The sequence below is a fragment of the Camelus bactrianus genome, chromosome 32 (genome assembly GCF_048773025.1).
Source record: "Camelus bactrianus isolate YW-2024 breed Bactrian camel chromosome 32, ASM4877302v1, whole genome shotgun sequence".
Taxonomy (NCBI): domain Eukaryota; kingdom Metazoa; phylum Chordata; class Mammalia; order Artiodactyla; family Camelidae; genus Camelus; species Camelus bactrianus.
The window spans coordinates 23366486-23385837 of NC_133570.1; the positions used below are offsets into that span (position 1 = coordinate 23366486).

The following is a 19352-nucleotide window of genomic DNA, read 5'->3' on the forward strand; positions in this document are numbered from 1 at the left end:
TTCAGGTTTTAGTCACTGCCTGTTTTTATTTGAAATTCTTGAATCATAATTATTTTCAAGAAAGAAGAGATACTGGAAATTGAATTAACATGTCATATTATAGAAAGTGAAAATCTGAGGCTAAATTAACCCTAGTTAAAAAATAAAGGCAGGCCAGCAGAACTTTGGATACATTAACACTGGGAATGGGGGGTAGGGAAGGGGAAAGAAGAGAGCTTTAGCTTTCATTTATTCTAATGGTTACATTTGTGCTTCACCATGAAGTTGTTTTACAGAAGAACAGATTGATTAAGGGGCCAGTCATTTCTATATGAAATTGAAAAAAAATTGGAAATGTTTTCAGGTCAGGTTCTCCTGCTGAGGAATGACTTTTTAGGGGAAAAAAACTCAACATGTAAAATAAAAATAGAAACACCCTTCCTCAAATAAACTGTAGCCAGAGTAATGGGATAACCACTGTTTACGGAGCACTTATCTGTTTAAACCACTTTTTTCTAGGCCAAAGGCAAATGCTAAACTATGACCTGGGAAAAGAAAGGATATATGAAAAAAGAGAAAACACCACAAGTTAGAGTAATTCAATTCCCTTCGCAGGTTCTGGGCAGGAATTAGGAAACTGCTTCAGCAGTGGGCGTGTCCTGAGGGCCTGAAAGCAAGAGGAGGCTGTGGGACCTCAGAGGCAGCTTCTCTCCCCAAATCAGACACTGGCTGCAAGTCCTGCTGGTCCACGTTCCGGTCAAACCCGGTAATTCTTAGGTCACTCTAAACACACCTAAAGTGACGGAGCATCCCCGTCAAAGGCAGTAACTAAAAGCCATCATGCTGCAATTATTTTATTCTCCAATCAGCCAACAGCCCCAGCTTAAGGCTTTCTTCCCTTTTTCCGCAACGACTGTCCTTCTCCGGAGAAAGCAACGAACCTGCCTCCAGCTTCATCCTGGGCATGAAAAGAAAACCATTGTTTTCAGAAACTCCTTGGAGGTTTAATGAAAAACACTTTCTTCTGTTGACTCATGTGCCATCCACCCACTTTCCTCACTCCCACATTCTTCATAAGAAATGTCTAAATAGAAACACAAACTGTGGTCTACTGAACTGAAAACCAAACCACGGACTCACAACTCTGCGTCCATCAGCCTTGACTCCCAGGGAGAACGTACACCCTTCTGCAGGGGCATCACATTTTCAATGTAAAAAATACACAACACCCCCCCAAAGAAAAACCACCCCAAAATAACATTTCCAGTCACTTTTCTGTATACACTTATTTCAACTATTTTCAAGTGTCAGGGCAACACACTTCCCACCAGGACGCTCTGAAGGCTGCAGAGAGGCAGTCCTTCTCCTGCCAGAGGTGACCTCCAGGTCTGCAGTATTTCAGTTGCCCTGGTGAGCAGCTTAATGTCCCCACACACAACTCTGATTTTTCCTATAAGTTGAATTCCTTGGGGAAAGGATGCAGGTGTTCTTAAGGCTTTTTACAAATGGTGACTCACTGGCCCTCACTAGCCACTGGCAGGAAGGCGACTTGTCTTATGAGTTCTGGGAGACAGCAGGCATCTTCTCAGGAGCAACGTCACTGGTCAGGCAGAGACATTGTCTCTGGCAGGGGATTCCAAGCTCTCCAGCCCACACCCCGGCACCGTCCCCACCACCCAGTGCGGCTGGTGTTTCTGGAAGGGTCTGCACGGGGTTGCTGTGGTATCTACCACATAAAGACAAGTCACAGCTGAGCCACACAGCCTTCTGCTCTGATAGAGCCCTCTTCTGCCCGCTGTGGACATGGTGCCCGGCCCCTCTTCCACGCACATTCAGTCGCAGCCGCCGATGTCATCTGGGCAAGGGAGGAACGTCTTCTGGGGCCTTCGGGCTGCTGCCTCGACTGGCCACTGTCCCGGGTGCATGTTGTATGAGGACCCCCAAATTCTGGGTCTAAGGCTTTCTTGGTTCTACCTCATTCCTTTGTTTGGGTGGGGTGTGTCCTTGTGGCCTCCTGAAAACAGGAACATGAGGACTACTACCTTGTCTTGGCTCCTATGTGACTGGGAACCCCGCTCTCCTCTGGTGTCACTGCAGGGTGGTGGGAGTCAGATTGCTGGGGTGGCAGTAACAAGACACCACAGGCTCGGAATTCAAATAGCAGAAGTCCATCTCCTCACAGTCCAGTGGCGTGGAGTCCCAGGACCAGGTGCCAGCACTGTGGCATCTCCCAAGGCCCCTCTCCTTGGCCTGCAGGTAGCCGCCTCTTGCTGAGTCCTCCATGGCCTTTCCTGCATGTCCACATCTTCTCTGCTTAGAAGGGCACCAGTCAGAAGGGACAGGGCCTTATTTTAATAGACTCTTCAAAGACAGTCACACTCTGGGGTGCTGGGGGTTAGGGCGTCAACATGGGAATGTGGGGGACACAATTCGGCCCATAAGAGTTGGGCACAGAACTTTTGGAAATGCTTCCTTTCAGAGCCTTGGAGACCCTGCTCTCCCATGTCCTGGCTTTCCCTGTCCTTCGAGGGTGATGCCATGCTTGACCCCTGGTGGCCCCTCTTTCTCCTGGAAGCCTGAGGATCTTTGCCCCAGTTTGGAGCTGTCTTCATCTACCGTGCTGGACACTCGGTGGGCCTCCTGATCTGCAGGCACTGGCCCCTCAGTTGGAGCCCTGATCTCCCTGGTGGCTTCAGCTCCTCTGGTCTCTCTGGTCTCATGTGACTGGGATGCTGGCGCCAGGAACTTTCTGACTGGTCTTCACTCCGGGGTGAAGGCTGGGACCTTCCCTGGGCTCACCGTCCACAGAGGCGCCTCCAACCTCCAACTATAATGAGCCAGCCCAGTGGCCAGTGGCAGGAGCCTAGCCAGGAAAGGACCTGGAGCAAGGTGAAGGTCACTCGCTCCTCCAGTAAGGCCTGCTCAGCACCCTGCGGACAGTCATCCAGGGGCCTCTGTGACGCCTGCCTGTCCCACAGGTGGGCCCTCTTCCCCAGGGGAAGGTGGTGCTGCGGGTCTAGGAGCCCCACGGCCAGCTCCGCACACAGCCGGCTCTGCACACGGCCTTCCATGGCCTGTCATGTCAGGTCCCCCTGGCCTTCTGCTCTTCCAGGTGCCTCCCCACTGTCTGTCACCTAGTCATCTGTGCCCCATCCAGGGGGTTCCAGGATGAGGCCGAGGGAGCATGTGCCTTCAAGCCCACTTCAAGTCACACATCTCTTCTCCAAGGTCCACTTATGGACAACACGGCCTCACCCTCTCCTCCCCCTGTACCTCCAACAGTTAGGGACCAGTAAGCCCAGAGGACACCCCCCTGGGGCTGAGCAGCCCGGCCATTGGTGAGCAAAGGCCTGGATGGGCCTCCTGGTCGGGACCACGTCAGCTCCTCAGAGCCTGGAACACAGCATCAGCTTGAGGAACGTTAAGGCCAAGAGGGGCTGTGTGTCCGCAATGTGCAGGCAGCACAGTCGTCTCTGCTCACTCCTGGGCTCCTGAGGGACCGAGCCTTTGAGAAAAGCACCCAGGAGAGTGAGGGTCTGTGAGTGTTCTCGCAACAGCACATGGCTGGGGTGCTGGGCGGGCGGGCAGTCTGTGACAGGCCACGCCAGGGTGGAACTTACCCTCTGGCCACACCTCTGCACACATCTGTGGCCTCCCCTGCTTCCCCAGGGGACCCTGGCTGAAGGAGGCTGTGCCCCCAGGCCTTGGTGCAGGCCGTTTCTGGAGTGCGCTGGCACTGGGGTGGCCAGGTGGTGGTCAGGACCCTGGGGGCCCTGACCGCCACACGCATTCATGTTCATTTCTGTAAAAACGCGGACAATCATGGCCACTGAGACTGTCCAGGGGACAGCATGGGCCCGGCACCTGGCCAGGGCTCTGTGAGCTGCAATCTCGCTGATCACTTGTGAGCGGACACCAGGGCTGCAGTGTGCCCACCCCTACCCACAGCCTCAATGGGATGATCAGACCACTGGGGAGAGGAAGGGCCCTGAACGAAGAAAAATATGACAGAAACATCCCTACTCAATTCAGAATGAAGAGAATTCCTCCGGTCACCACAGTCAATAGAACTTCTCATTGTCCACGAAACACACTCACCTCTTCAACTTTTTTGACCAGTGGACGTGAGTTTCTGATGAAGGTGATCTTACCAAGTTTAAATTCATAATTGGGAATTCCTCTGTAAAGAAGAGAGCGGAAAACATGCTAGCTCAGGGAGACAAGGACTAAAATCATTTCTTGTCACAGGAAGAGAAAGGAGGCAGAAGAGACGGTGGGCATCCTGGGCCCCTCCTCCTGGACCTGCGGCTGCACCCACTCCCCCTAGCCTTGGACCACCCCGCTGGTGCCTCCCAGCGCCCCTCCAATAGGAACAGACGGCACTGGGGCAGGGGGCCCCTGGAGGCGTGGGAGCCTGATTTTCTGTGTTCTCCAGCTTCACGTGTCACCCTGCAAGGACTACACTCACAGAACTCACTTCGTTCCCTAAGAGGCTGGTGCCAACCCACAGCCAGCACTCTGCTTCTGCTCTCACATGGTCGACAGGGGAGATGTCTCCGGCCTGCCGCCACCGCGCTGGCACCAGAGCAGGGAGTCTGGACCAGAAAACACGAACACAGCCACTTCTACTCAGGGGAAGTGGATCAGTCATTTGAGGTCACAAAATGGGAAAACAGGCCCAGTGATGACCCAGACCCAAAAAGGTTTTAAGTAGGAGAGAGGCCTGCCCAGATGCCCTGGGGCTGGTGGGGCTGGACCACCTCATCCAGGAGAGGCCAGATGGGCACACCCACCTCTTGATGTCTCCAGGCTTGATGGGCGAGGGGCTGGGCTCCACACCCTTCTTCTTCCCATCCAGTCTGTTCCCGGAGCCGGAGAAGGCCTGGACCAGGGGGGGCGTGTGAGGGGAGCCCTGAGGACAGGGGACAACTGCAGTCTCCTTGGGGCAGAGGCCGCTGCGAGGACGAGGGCAGGGGTCCCACTGCCTCGAGCTGAGAGGAGCCTCTGCCCAGCGCCCCAGGGTCTGGGGGCCCCGACCCCTCTGCTGCCCTGCCGCCAAGGCTCCCCAGGGGGCAGCAGTGCTGGAGGGGCAGGTTCCAGCAATGTCGCAAAGGGGAGGACCATACGTTTAGAGAGAGGCTGAAGCAGCCTCACTTGGTGACTCTGAAGGAAGGGTGCATGTGTGTCTACTGAACTAGTTCACTTTTTTGTTAGGCGAGAAATTTTTAAAAAGAAATAGTTAGGGCTGACTGACCAAGGTGTCGGGAGGACCTGGATAAAGTGGACAGAAAGGGCTTTGGTGACCATGAAGGTGTGGGGTACTACGACGCGGGCACTCACGCGGAAGCCCAGCTCCCCGGCATAGCCACTGGGGTCAGCGTCACCTTCCTGCGGGACAGAAGAGCAGGGTGAGCTGCTTGGCAGGGCCCCCTGACGGCCAGGGCATCCTGGCCGTCAGGACACCTTGGGACATACTGCCCAGACCACCACCGAGGGGAGCTGTGTGGAGCTGGGGGACTCACGGCGGATTCCTCATGCTGGACTTGTCTTTCGGGCTCTTTGTAGCCCAGTGGGGCATCAAAGTCCACCTGTTCCAAGATGAAGGGACAACGTGAGACCGGGCCACACTTAGCTTACGGGCTTTTCTGTCTTAAATTGAGACAACCGTGGGTTCACATGCAGTTACAGGAAACGACACAGAAAGGGCTTGTGCAGCCCACCCAGCTTCTCGACCTCTAGTTTTACAAACCCTCTGCCTGGCACCGCCCGAGGAGCCCAGCGCCAACACCCCGGCCCTCTTTCTGAGTGCCCGGTCTGACCTGTCCCCACACTCTATGCACTCAGCTCTCTCTGTTTTAACACTGTGCAGCTGGCATCCCCACCCATGGCAGTGACCACAGTGGCTCCTACACGGGGACCCCTCGAGCTGCCCTTTCATACCCACCCACCTCTCCCGGCCGTGACCCCCACAACCACTCTGTCCTAATTTCTCCAGTTCTGTCATTTCAAGAACGTTACGTAAATGGGGCCAGACATAGTGCAACCTCTTGGGACTGGCCCTGGTGCTGGGCACTGTTACCTGGAGACCCTACGGCCAGGCTAGCACGGGAACCCTAGGCCCTCCTGCCCAGAGCTGAGAGGCCTCCTTGGCAGGTCTGAGACCTGGGGTGTGTGGCCACCTCAGAACCAGCTGCAGCCTTGCCACCCCCAATGGCCCAAGACCAACCACAAGGTCAGTGACCACCACAGCATCCCCTATGATGTCCCAGGGGCTGCAGGGCCCCCACCGCTCCATCCCCAGCCACTCACATTCATGTCGCACTCGATGATGGACACAGCCTTGTCAGGCTTGGTCTCCATGACCCGCAGCTCATAGATCTGGGGGGACAGAAATCAGTCAGTTTCGTGGCAGCACGGGGGACGACCCCGTTCACACCACTGCAGCCCCCACCCAGCCCCGCACACGCATCATCCACTCCTCCCCCGACACCCTCTCCAGCCACACCTCTCACTGTGAAAAGCGGCCATGGTGGGGTGCTGCCTTGAAGACCAACCCTCAGTTGACTGCTCCTCCTAAATGACTCATATCAAAGTATCTATGGAGCAAATTGTAACACTCGCAATGTTTATGTTAGAAAAGTTCACTTCTAGGAATTAACTCGAAGTAAATGTTTCGCCAGACACAGAGAGAGAAGACTCTAAGACTGCTCACTGCAGCACGCCAGCGGTAGTGTGCGAACACCTGAGATGCCCATCACTGGAAGGGTAAATGAATGGCGTTTATTCACATCCGAGCAAGCTGTAGTCCCGGCAGGTCCAGGCAGCTGGCAGGGAAAGCAGCAGAAAAGCAGCCATGCTGCTGGGTGTCCAGGATGACCTCACGCATGTAAAACACGTACAAAAGCCACCACACAGGATAGGAACTTAAAGTGGCAGAGTCTCCTTTTCCTGCACTGACTTAGGTTCTGTTTCTCCCCAGAGTATGTTCTGCTTTTATAGCAGACAGTGGGGACGGTCCCAGCAGGAAAAACCCTAGTCATTGGGGAGGGGGTCACCTGAGTTAAGAGGGAAGGCTCTGGGTGCCCGTCCGTATTCACGTTTCCTCACTGCGATGACCAGAAGTGAAGGCATGTCGCTGTGAGGACACGCCACCACCTCCCCATCCGGCTCCCTCCAGGGGCCCTGCTGCCCCGACCCGTGTCCATGGCCTCCGGGCACATGGTCACCTCTCTCTACAGCTGTGTTTTCAAGCTGAAGGTCACAACAACCTAGCGAGTCATAAGCCAGCGGCACTGCAACCAGAACTAGAAGTGTCCTGGACCACAGGGTGGCAGACATCCCAGAGGGTGCGGGCTGCACATGGTGAGTACTCTGGGTGTTTGCTTCAGTTGTATGTGTTGTTACGCTGTAGCCAAAACAGTCATTTTAAACTATTTTTAAACACTCAACATGTATTTTTACTGACTCACCTTTACTGAAGTGCAAACAGAGACCACTTTAATTCTAAACAACCCTCGAGAAGGATTCTCTCCAGTGTCTCAGGTACCACCGTTAAGCCGCTTGTACTGAACACCAGTACTGACTGAAACGGCGTTCACCCTGACTTACTTCATATCTGTCAGCTTACTAGTCCATTCTTCCTTCTGGCACCCTGGCCCTTCCCTGTACGGTGATGCTCATTCCAAAAACACAAGCTTCTGAAGTTCCACTGGTAAACAAACTCAGATTTTGCTCACCTGGAAGTATTGGGATTTGCCCTATTGTTTCAAGGTCTGACGGCAGTTACTCCCTCAGCCTCTGCAGACACTCTGATGCCTGGGGGGGCAGTGCCTGCTACTGGAAGGCCTGTTCTTCGCCGTTCCTCCGTGAGAGATGCTTTCTCTCTGCCCACCTCTCTGGGTCTGCTGTGTGGAATCTGCAACCATCCCGTCTGCTGAACATTCAAATCCTGTCACTGTGGGCGGACGGCGGGTTCCAGAAGGCGGCACCCAACCCTCCTCAGGCCGCCACTTCTCCCGCTGGGCTCTCACCAGCGGTTGGCTTTCTCGGGATCTCCGCAGCCTCCAGCTCTCGCGTCCCGCTTTCCCACTTCTCTGTGCGGAATTCCACGTCACTTCTCCGGATTTAACCTTCTCTTTGTTAATTTTTTGTCAGCTGTTAACTCTGCTTTTCCAACGCTCCTGGATATTTCTGGTAGACTTCCATCACTTGCTAAATTTTAACTTTTTAATTTCTTCAAACATTTTATATGTAATTGTTTTATATTTGCACCTGAAGATCCCCATACGGATTTCCTCAGGGTCCAAACCTGCTTTTGGTGTCTGGTGGTTTGCCTCCCAAGGGCCCGACTCAACTGGAAACTGGGTGCTGTTCCCAGAGAGCCTGGGGTCCTTCTCTCGAGAAGAGGACAGCACCCACCACTGCGTCCACTGTGGCCCCTTTAAGGGGCCCAGTTTCCTGTAGGAGCCTCTGATCCAGACCACTCACTAAGCACCACTATGGCAGAGTTGTGAAAATGTCCGTTTCATGTGAGCCCCTCAAACCAATCACAGCCTAGCTTTAATCAGAAGGGCCCTTTATAGTGTGGACTTCCATGCTTCTAAAAGCAGAACCAAACCTGAGTTTCAGTTCTGTGTCTACCCGTGCAAGTCACCTGCCCTTTCAGTGCAAAAAGGTCACCGTTACCTTCTATCATCAATTTAAGAGTCATGTTTAACATTACTGTCTTAGTTGTTTAAGAATGGTAGCATTAAGGCTGCCTGTAATTAACCTGGAAAGCTTAAAGCATTCGGTGAAGATGGACAATACCGAAAACATTTCTCTGAAGCTAAAAGGAACAAGATTATTTTCTAGTTCATGAAAAGATGTAAAAGCGTGACTCAAAGCCCATCAAGTTGAAAAATAAGGATTCTCAGTCAAACGGAAGAAACTGACAGAGAACATGCTGGGTCCCCAAGTGACACAGATCCGGATGGAGAGGCTGAACCTCAGGCCCGAGTCCTGGGGGGATGGGCAGGCATGTTAAGGAGCCAGCTGGCCTCAGAGAAGCCATACTGGGGCTGTGGTCACTCCTGAGCGCTGGGAGGCCCTGGCAGCAGCTCTGTGGGGTCACAGTGGACAAAGACCCCATCGCCGAGCTCCATGCCTGAGGCAGGAGGGCGCTGGCAGCCTTGTCGACCGCCACGTCTTTCTCCGGGGTGCGCCGAGAGTGGGGAGGTGGATGCCGTCCTGACTTGTGGGAACTGATGTGCCAACTGGGCACAGGGTGAGTGAGAAATGGAAGATGAGGTGGTGTCTCACTTCATGGCCGAGTCGTTGGGACCAGCATCCATGCAGCTCTCATCATGGACGGACACGAGAGGCATCCAGACCTCAGACCTGCTGCCGAGGGAGACACAGGTCCAGACGACGGGATGGGGCCAGCTCTCCCAGTGCTGCCGTCGCCGAGGGAGAGACAAGGACCGGGCAGGTTCACTTCTGTGTCCCCACAGCCTAGGAGGGGCTTCGCTCTGACCACGAGTGCGGCCTAAGGCCTCCCCCTGCCCACTGGCACACACATGCTGGGGTGAACAAGTGTACAGCACTCACCTTGTGGCCAGGAACCACGTCCATCAGCTCCCAAAACAGAGGCACTGGCTGATTAGCACAGAGCCCCAAAACTGAGCCCATGAGGACTTCAGAAGCAAACAGGCAGCGATTACTTGGTAAAAGTCAGACCCACCCTGCTCACAAAGAGCCCCATCAAACAGGAGAGCCTGCTGCGGGTCCTCTAGCTAGGCGCTCACCACATCTGCTGCCCGGCCACCAGCTGTGAGGCTGAGCCGCTCACCTTCTCGTTGTAGTTGATGGCGATCACGTCGCCAGTGGTCAGGCAAGCGAAGTTCCTCAATGCGTTCTCTAATCTGCAGACACATGGTTAAGGCGACACAGTGGGATGGACAACTAAAATCTGAGATGGGTTTCTATGAGGGGACTGGAGGACCCCAGTCACTGTGTGCCGGACGGACAGTGCCTGGCTGGGGCTCAACACATGTGGCTACCTCTCAGCACGAGGAGGCAGCAGCTCCTAACACACATCTATGCCTGAGATCCACCCTCACCTCAGGGAAAGAACCAGCCAGAGTGGCAAGACCCCTCCCCAACCCTGGAAAGACGCATCTCTGAGGGGGGAGCAGAAGGAGGCTTTGGGGCCAGGGGTCAGTGGACGGCCACGTTCTGGCTACAGGGGGTGCACAGCTGTCAAACCTGCTCAACTGTGAATTTCACTGTCTGTAAATTACACCTCAATGAGCCGATTTTGAAAATCCTATGGGAATATAGGAACAAAAGACTGAAGAAACCACAGACAGGCCCCCTCAAAAGCAAGGATGTTTTCATTTACACTTTTGTTGTTCCTACCTTTTGGGAGTTAACCCAACGTTAGAGGCATGTCTCAAGATAAAGACTTAAAAGGAAAAAATGGCTTGTAAGCCCTTTTCATAATAGTAAGTAATAAATTCTCAAAAACTGAATAACCCAAAACCCCAGACAAAAGAATAATGCTTAATCTTGTGGAATACTTTAACCATGTCGTCCTCAACAATTTGCAAAACTGTTTTAAATAGAAAGGTCAAACATAAAACGTGGCTCCAGGCCTGCCACTGTGATGTGGCCCGACTAGGGGAGGGTCCGAGCGTAACCAGAGGGAGGAAGGGCCAGGGTCTGCATTCACCTCTCTCCATCAAAAGGCCTGGGCCAATGACAGCTTTGAGAAGAGTCTGGAGTGGCACCTTGTCTCTGCCCCCTGGCAAGAAATGCCAGCTGCAGGGGTGCCCTTCCCTCGACTCCTGGTGACCCCTAAGCCGTCAGACGCAGCCCACCTGGCCTCTGGGGGCAGAGCTGGCTCCCACATCATGCTCTGCATGGCCCCTGCCTCCTCCACTCTGTGCTAGGGCTGCCTTTATCCAGACCCTCAGCCAGACAAGGGAGCCCTGCAGCCTTCTTCAGAGTAGCATGGAACTGTGCTGAGAGACAGTCTCTGAAGGCACCCTGGGGAGTCAGCACGCGACATGTGTGGAAGAATATCAAGCCCGGATCTCACACCAGGAGACCACTGCTGGGGCTATGGGCCAAGGCAGGCCCCACCCCGGACATGGGAATTGGTCCTGCCCACCGGGAGCACAGCCCCAATGGCCCCTCATATCCAATATAGGGGACTCGACATGCCTGTCCCAGGACTCGGCCAGTGAGGACTCCACACAGCCCAGTGGTGTCCGGGACGTGGCAGCAGCCACTTGCTCCTGGCTCCAGCCCGGGGACAGAGGGCGGGGGGAGGAGGAGTGGGGGGTGGGTGTGTGGAGGCAGCTGTTCTTTAACTGTCTGTGCTATTTAACTGTGCTTTTCCAAGCGTGCCTTTTTAAAAATAAATGGGTGGTGGAGTGACTGCTCTGTAATGTGATCACAACAAGCCAAACTGGGGCTGTAAGCTGGAGACCTCAATCCCAGAACACAGCACCTCCGCCCACACTGGTCACTCCTGAAATCACACACACACACGCTGGCTTACGTGCAGAGAACACACAAAATCACTAGAACCGGAAACCTATGCTTTCCTCTTGCCGAGAGAGAAAACGTACGGAGCCAGCACTCCCCTTGCTGGGTAAAAAGTGAGGCTGAGCAGAGGGGTAAGAGGCAGAGAGCCACCCTCCCACTGGAACACACTGGGCTGTGTGCCAGAGCCACTGATCCCTGTCCCCAGGAAGCGTCCGGAGAGCGGCCCAAAGAGGCTTCCAGAGCGCCCAGCTCACTAGTCCGCCCCAAGCAGCGGTGGATGTGCTAGTCCAAAGCCGTGGCTCTCACAACACACTGTCAATTAATCACGGTGAGGTGTGGCCCCCAGAGCAGGCACACGCTCAACTCAGTGCTCAGGGTCGACCGCCACCACCGGCACAGCTTCCCTTAACCTGTCTTGTCTCAGAAGGATACACGGCCTTGGGGTTGGTGATGTCCAGGAAGTCGGGGCTCTGGGGCTGGAACTTGGAGTATGTGGCCACCTGTAGGTTGACGCTCTCCACCTGAACCAGGCCCCCTTCCTCCAGCAACAGATTCTGCATCATCTGAAGGAGGAAGCAGACAGGAACACAGTAAGGGGTGTGGCCGAGGCTGTTGTGGGCAGCAGCGTGCACGCCTCTGAAGAGGCTGGTCACAAGAGGGTGCGGCTCACCCACCCACTCCAGGCCTCCTGGAGTGGAGCGTTTCCATAGGGAAGCAGCCCTTGCACTTCTGAGCTGCCCTGCACCCACCCCAGCTTCCACGGCCACTGGGCCGTAGCTGACCTGGTCCGTCCACCATCGCCCAGCTGCTGGCAAGTCCACAAGGGCTGCCTGGAGCTCAGAGTGGGTGGAGCTTGCGAATCAGCCCCCAGAACACACCTTCTCATATGCCCACTGGGGGCCGGGGGACCCTGGGGTCAGCTCCGTGACAGCACTTGGGAAACCCCAGGCAGTCTCTGCTCTCACCAAGAGCTTGAAGGCCAGCCCAGGAAGAGGCGGGCAGGCAGCTCCACACCACCCAAAGAGGCTTCCCAGGCTGTTTCAAAGATTCAACTAGCTTTCTGGTTCTAAGTGATCTGCAAGCCTGGGCAAGGGGCCGCCAAACACCAAGTCTATGGGCTGGAGAGAGAGCCTTCAAGGAAAAGTGTCCCCTCAGCATCCCCACCTTGGCTTTCACTAAGGATGGGCCACAGAGGGTCCTGGGGAACTTGTCATCACCCAACACTGCAGCCACCCACGGTGCCCCACAAGTGGGTGAGACCAGGCCGTGCTCACTGGAGGCACCTACAGACACAGGAGGGAATGCAGGCAGGGAAGCGGGTCATGTTTGGGCTTTGAGGCATGACTCAGGGTTCCCCAGGAGTCAAGGAAGCAGCACAGGAGAGGCCAGTGGGGCCACACGCTTGGGAAGGACCCAGGCTCCAGAGGGGAACGGCCAGCTCCAGAGGAAGTGGGCGAGGTCACCACCACAGGGAAGAAGGAGGCTTCAAACTTCTGTACATATTTAATCTCAAGATACGAGTCAGGGCCACTCCTCTGTAAGTCTGGCAATCACTGTGACAGGAGAGGCTTGCTGTGCAGAAGGGATGGGGTCCAGCTTCACATTTGCCTCAGGCCACGTTCCCAGACCCACCACCAAGCAGTCCCTGACCACGGCTGACCCAAGACCGCACGAGAGGACACACGGTCCCCGCCGAGGGCTTTCCAGAACCCCTCCCTCTTAAACTGTCCCAGAAACCAGGTTTCTGCATGAGACCTTATTAAGAGAAGGGCCTCAGGTACCTCAAAGACACCTACAGTGCTGACAGGTGCTAGCATTTACAGAAAACAGTGCTGAAGGTCAAAGGGACCACAGCTCATCACGCATGGGGGACACGCCCTGGCCCACGACAGAGGAGGGCAGATGGGGGCACCTCACACTGAGGAGATGCCGCAGCCCTGCCTGCCCCACCCAGCCATGCAGACTTGTGGTCACAGCAGGCCCCTCCATACAGTGCTGGCCTCTCTGGCTCTCTGGAGTGGAGGCACCACCAGGCCAGCCTGGGTGCAGAGAGGCTTCATTCCCATGGCAACAAAGCTGCGTGCTCTGGACAGACTCTGTTAAAGGCGTGTTTGCACACATGTGCACACATACACACAGTGACAGAACCAGGGAACAAACTACTGAAGTGTGGAGAAAACATAAGTAAAAAACTCTGTGCTTGGACCACTTTAAAAATGCTCATGCTCCTGCTCCATCAGTTTAAAATCCAGCTGAACCAGGAAATAGCAGTGTAACAGCAGGGCCGCGGTTTCTAGATTTCTACCAGCGAAGCAACCAGCAAAGAGAAGGCTGTCCCCCAGCACCAGGGCCCCATGTGCCCGAAGCCACACATGGCTTTCGAGGCGAGGCACTAGTCCACATGACAGACGGTGGGCAGACCCTGAGGGGGGCCCCACTCACCCAGTGCGGGAGGTAGCAGATGCCTTCGTCAGCCACAAACTCCAGCACACCACAGTGCGTCATGCGGTCTGAGTTCTTGTTGGTCAGCTTGAATAGCATGGGGTAGGTGATGTTAAGTCGGCCTAAACAGAAGGGCGAGGTCCGAGGCTCAGCTCCTCTGAGGGAGAGAAGCCCTGTCCCCCAGCACCCTCCCCTGGGAAGCGGCCCCCACCAGAGCAGGACCTGCGCTGTGCTGGCAGTAGGCTGATTCTGGAGGGCAGGGGTACAGAAAGGAGGGGCTGGCGACGCGAGGCAGGAACCTGGGGGAGGGGGCTAGACAGATGGACATGACTGTGCCAGGCCCTGGCTCGGTCTTCCTGGAACAGTGAGGTGCACTGTTTTCCTCCCTACATCTATGGTGAACTAAGGCCTGCAGCTTTGGCTGCACGCCCAGGACCACGGGGACCAGGAGCCGATAAGCCAGGAGCCAGCCCAGGGTGCTGGCCCAGGTCTAGGGCTGAACCACGGAGGCCGACTTCAGCCTGTTGGTTTAGGCAAACATGGAGACAGAAGCCCCACTCAGTGGCAAAAGGAATGGCAGACAATGTATGGGGTCTCCCTAAAAACTCAAGTGAAGCAGGCCAGGTAATGAGCCTGGGCGGGAGGCCACGGTTCAGGGACGCCTCAGCGCAGTCAGCAGTGGGCACAGGTGTTCCCCCACCACCAACGTGACTCGGACAAGACGCCAGGCCCCCACCCCCAGGGCGCCTCCCAGCTGTAGAGCCATGGAGCGGAACCGAGGTCGGTCAGGGTGAACTGGACCAGGCTCCAGCCAAGGGTCCAAGATTCTTGCCCTTGGAAGAGAACCCCGTGTTCCTCAGTCCAGTCGTGTTCAAACTGCATTGGGATTTAGAGAGGTGCCTTGGGGTGCCTGAGCCCTCTGCACCCCCTGACTTCCTCCAACCTGAGCAGCTGCCTTACTTGTAATTTAATTTCTCACCCCTTGGACAAAGTTTCTTCCGTTACTTCTGAGGTCTGAGCAGCACTGACCTAAGCCCCACTGTCCTGATCCCAAAGTCTCTTTTCAGACTTGCCACCAATCACACCTGGTTTTAGCTCCTGGGGCAGCTCCACCCACAAGGCAGGCCCCCTGGCAGCCCTGCTCCCTCCTCTGGGAGGACAGGGGCCTGCCTGAGGGCTGTGATGACCCCCGCGCACGCGGCTCCATCTGCCCTCCGGCTGGACTGAGGCAGAATTAAGGCCTCCGGTGGGTGTAGCCACTGCTGGAGGCACCAGTTAAGCCCTGGTGACTGAAGGCCATGTCCTGCTGGGCATCACGCGGCCTTGGGCAGTGTACACCACAGGGCACCGTCTAAGAGGGACTCCCACCACAAAGCAGTTCCCACAGCACTGTATGTCCCTGATTAAAGATGAGGACTCTGAGGTTCAGAGTTACCAGCCTAGAGTCAGGCTGGGCAAAGCCCAAACCAGAGCAGCACCCAAGCCAGTGCCCAGCCCACCGCGCTGCCCTATGCGCACCAGGCATTGAGTGTGGACCTACCCCCACAGTGGGCTCCAAGTCTCCTGCCTTGGAACTCACACTGAAAAGACCCCCAAGTCTTGAAGGCAATGATGCACCCATGGTGGGGGTTTTCCCAGTCCAGGTGGAGTGGGACAGGGGTGTAAGGGATGAGAGGGTTGGGGAAAGAGAAAAGCATGGAAATCTCACAGCCCCTGGGCCTTTCCCACTCCTGCTAAGAGACAGGACCCGAGAGGAGAGCAGCTCCTGGGGCAGAGGGGTCAGAACTGCGGCTAGAGCAGAGGAAAGATGCTCAGGGAAACAACAAGCTAGCTGTACCACTGTCCTTCAGGGGAAAACGTCCTAAGCCCAGCCAACAGCATCTGCTGCCCGGAGCCCACACCTTCAGACCCGACAGGACCCAGGGAGGGGATCAGAGGGGTGGACCTCGAGCTGAGTGCCCACTGGCTGCCACCAACCACCTCCTCACTGGGGCACCAGTGGCCCCGGCTCTCCCAGCCCAGTAAGCACCCTCCAGGGATGATTCCCACCAGGCGCGCTGAAGGACACACCCAGGACCCGGGCCAGTTCCTGGTGCCCACCTTTTCGTTACCTCAGTTCTCAAATCTCGTAGGAAGTACTTACTGAGCTGGTCGAGGGCTGAGGGTGGCATAATTACTGTGGAAAGAACATTTAAGAAACATTAAGAAACAAAAACTAAAAGGACAGAACAAAAGGCAAAGTGCACCCTGTTACCCCTAAGGGAAAGCACTGACGATACTAGCAGGGAGGCAGAGTTTCACGACCATCTTTCGTCAAGAATGCTACTGGCTGTAATTTACTTGGTGGGATGAATGACCATCAGCCATGAATCTCACCATAATTCAGACTATCCCCCAATCCCCACCCCCTAGCAAGTCTGGGGCAAGTGACCCTTGACCTAGCTTCTGTCACAGGTGCAGAGCAGGGAGGGGGAGCTACGGGCACTGCAGGCTGAGGGCAGGGAGGTTACAATTCAAAATAAAAACGGCACATACTCTTCCCTCCTTTCTCCACATCTGACCTGTCATTAGGCCCGGCGAGCATGGACACGGAGAAGCAACGGTACTGCGTGGAGAAGCGGTTCTGGAAGACCCGGGGAATCGGATGGTCAAACATGTTGAAGGAGAACTAGGTGGAGAGAAATGCCATGTTAACGCAAAACAGGGGAGCATTTCCTCTCTGCCTCCACCGGGCCATCACTCCCAGTCTTCTCCTGCGAACCCCATCTCCACTGTTGGCAGATGGCATGACCTTACTAAACTATAAACGTAACCCCATTGAGCCTGTCCTTAACCTCTTTTAGCCCCCACCTCCTCATCGAGGCCACACCTCGCGCTAGCTCAGGGACCGGTCACTGAGGGCCCCACAACTGCCTACAGCTGCCATGCCCGCACCGGGCTGTATCTCCTGCCTGGACCACTTTCCTCTCCTCATTGAATATTGATGAATGCCCAGTATCTGCCAGGCTCTGATCTCTCAGACCAGGGAAACTTCACTCTAATGATGTTTGCTCACTAACAAAACAAGTACAACCTCTGCCCTGGCAGAGCCGACATTCAAGACAAGGGAAATGATCCAGAAAGAACTGTCTGCATGTCAGTATTCTGAGAACAAGAGCAGGTAAGGGACAAAGAGCTCCTGGGAGTGCTTTTTCAGTGGGTGAGGAAAGGAATCTGCAGAGCAGACCCCCACCCTTTCCTCTGGCTCCCAGGACCAGCATTTCCTTTCCCTAAGAACTTCCCTGCTCTGCCTGGGGTCAGGGCCAGCGCACCTCCACAGCACTCTCTCACTGAGCCACATCTGGCTACTCCTGCCTACACATAAGCAAAGCCAAGATGCGGTCCTATCACAAGGGTAGGATCCAAGCTCTTAAACTGCAGATTGCGAGGAGGCTTAGAAAACATGTTACCCAGCAATCCAAGGTCTTAGATAATTACAATTTTTATGACGTTTCAAAAAAAAAAAGGATATAAAATTACACAATAGGGTATAGATCCAAAAAAATTGGGAGCAGGGTCTTAAAGATCTATTTGTACACCCATATTCACAGCAGTACTGTTTACAGCACTACTGTTCACAACAGCCAAGAGCTGGAAACAATCCAAACATCCATTGACAGATGAATGAATAAAGAAAACATGGTCCAACCATACAATGGAATATTGTTCAGCCCTAAAAAGGAAGGAAATTCCAACACATGCTACAATAGTCACGACCTTTGAGGACACTATGCTCAGTGGAATAAGCCAGATAGAAAAGTACAAATACTGTATGATTCCACTTACATGAAGTACTTAGAGTAAGTAGTCAAATGCAGAGACAGAAAGAATGGTGGCTGCCAGGGGCTGGGAGGAGGGGGAATTATTTAATGAAGACAGTTTCAGTTTTTTCAGATGAAAAGTTGTGGATGTAAAAGTTCTACACAGGAATGTGAACATGCTGAACACTGAACTCCACACTTAAAAATGGTTAAGGTGGCAAATTCATGTTATAGGCTTTTCACAAGTGAAAAAAATTTTTAATAGGCAAACATTTCTTGACTTGATTCCAAATGTATATTAAGTAAAAGGAAAGTCGTCTACTGGTAAGACAATTCACTAGCAATTCCAAAATTAGCAAGCTGGACCAGTTGTCTCCCAGAAATGCAAATTCAGCACGCTCCAGCTAAAATTCTTAGTTCTTCACTCCCTGGAGCGCTAGCATAGTACTTTTCAAATCTGCGTCTCCCTTTCTTTGGAGGAGAACTCTGTTCAGCAAAATCTTGGCCAGAAGCATAACAGGTGAACAGCGCTTCTAGGTCGGGGCTCCTCACCACCTCCCACCCTCGTCTAAGCCCTTCTTCTCCTTCGCAAAAGGAAAACGCACACCGTGAATTTAACAGCCGGCACCAACCTGCCTTCGAGCAGCCCACGAACCTAATCTCCAGCCTCCCGCGCGGCTCCAGAGACCCACTCCCCCGCCCGGCGCACACCAGGCACTCAGCCCAATGAATGCGGAGCCGGAGATGGGAAGTGTGAACAGACCCTGACACACTCAGGAGAAGCTCAACAAAATAAGCCCGCGACCCGAGGCGATGCCGCCCGCCGGGCCGAGCCTGGGCTAGGGTCCCCGCAGCCAACTCGGCGGCCGCCCTCCCTGCCGCCAAGGACATCGCGGGGCCCGAGGGGCTGAGCTCGCGAACCCAGGCGCCGCGCGCTCTCCCCGCGCCCCAACACCCCTCTAGTCCACCCGAGGTTCGCGGGAAGCCGTCGCGGGGCTACACCCGCGAGACAGGGCGGGCGACGCGCTCAGCCCGGGAGGCCTCAGGCCGGTGACTCGGCACCTCCGCGGCCACCACGTCCGCCCGCCGGGCCTCGGCCCGCCCCGGACCCGGCCCGCCTCGCCGCTCACCATGGTGGACGCCGCGGCCTCGCAGGAGCGCGTCGCCAGGGAACGTTGTGGTGGGAGCAGCCACAGCCGCCGCCGCCGCCGCCGCCGCCTCCTTCCTCCTCCTCCCTCCTCCTCCTCACAGCCGCCGCCGCCTCCTAGCGCGGACGCCCGAGGGCTCAAACGGAAGTGTCGGAGCTGCACTTCCGGGGAGACGTGCGCACTGGGCTCTGCTGCCAAAGAGAGAAAGCCAGGCAGAGGCTTGAGGGTCCAAGGTTTCTCCGGAGAAAGCGCTCAAGCACTCTTCCCTAATTTTTGTGCACTCTTGAGTACCTTGCATGATTATTTAGGATTACAGTTGGACAGCGCTCACCTCCAGGCAGATATGGGGCGGGGCATTCCCCTCGCTGCCTACACTACCCAGAATGCACGCAGACGCCCGCCTCTGCTGCAGCCATCGAGGACTCGGGCGGAAGTAAGACCCACTTCCGCC

At 55.2% G+C, this 19352-nt stretch overlaps 1 protein-coding gene across 2 annotated transcripts; it reads right to left on the reverse strand.

Annotated features, from left to right (window-relative positions):
* On the reverse strand, positions 1-19214 carry UFD1 (ubiquitin recognition factor in ER associated degradation 1). Of its 2 annotated transcripts, XM_074356759.1 has the most exons (12): positions 18884-19039; positions 16489-16621; positions 16097-16129; positions 13954-14075; positions 11944-12074; positions 9809-9881; positions 6289-6357; positions 5502-5567; positions 5320-5367; positions 4773-4861; positions 4078-4159; positions 1-937 (listed from the first exon to the last, which is right to left on the reverse strand). In XM_074356759.1, the coding sequence occupies exons 1-12, from the start codon at positions 18884-18886 to the stop codon at positions 863-865; spliced, it is 924 nt and encodes a 307-aa protein (XP_074212860.1). In that variant the 5' UTR covers positions 18887-19039; the 3' UTR covers positions 1-862. The 2 variants fall into 2 exon arrangements, with proteins under 2 accessions (XP_074212860.1, XP_074212861.1); XM_074356760.1 differs by lacking the exons at positions 13954-14075; positions 16097-16129; positions 16489-16621 and adding an exon at positions 19193-19214 and having other exon boundaries at positions 18884-19092.
* Positions 19215-19352: the final 138 nt, after the last annotated feature.

What these genes read in the sequence shown, in the direction of transcription:
- UFD1 (XM_074356759.1), bottom strand. An exon ending in ATCACCAACCCCAAGGCCGT is followed by an intron (nt 9,882 to 11,943) that starts GTATCCTTCTGA and finishes ATGTGTCTGCAG; the next exon opens with ATTAGAGAACGCATTGAGGA. An exon ending in AAGCCTGGAGACATCAAGAG is followed by an intron (nt 4,160 to 4,772) that starts GTGGGTGTGCCC and finishes TCTTCTTTACAG; the next exon opens with AGGAATTCCCAATTATGAAT.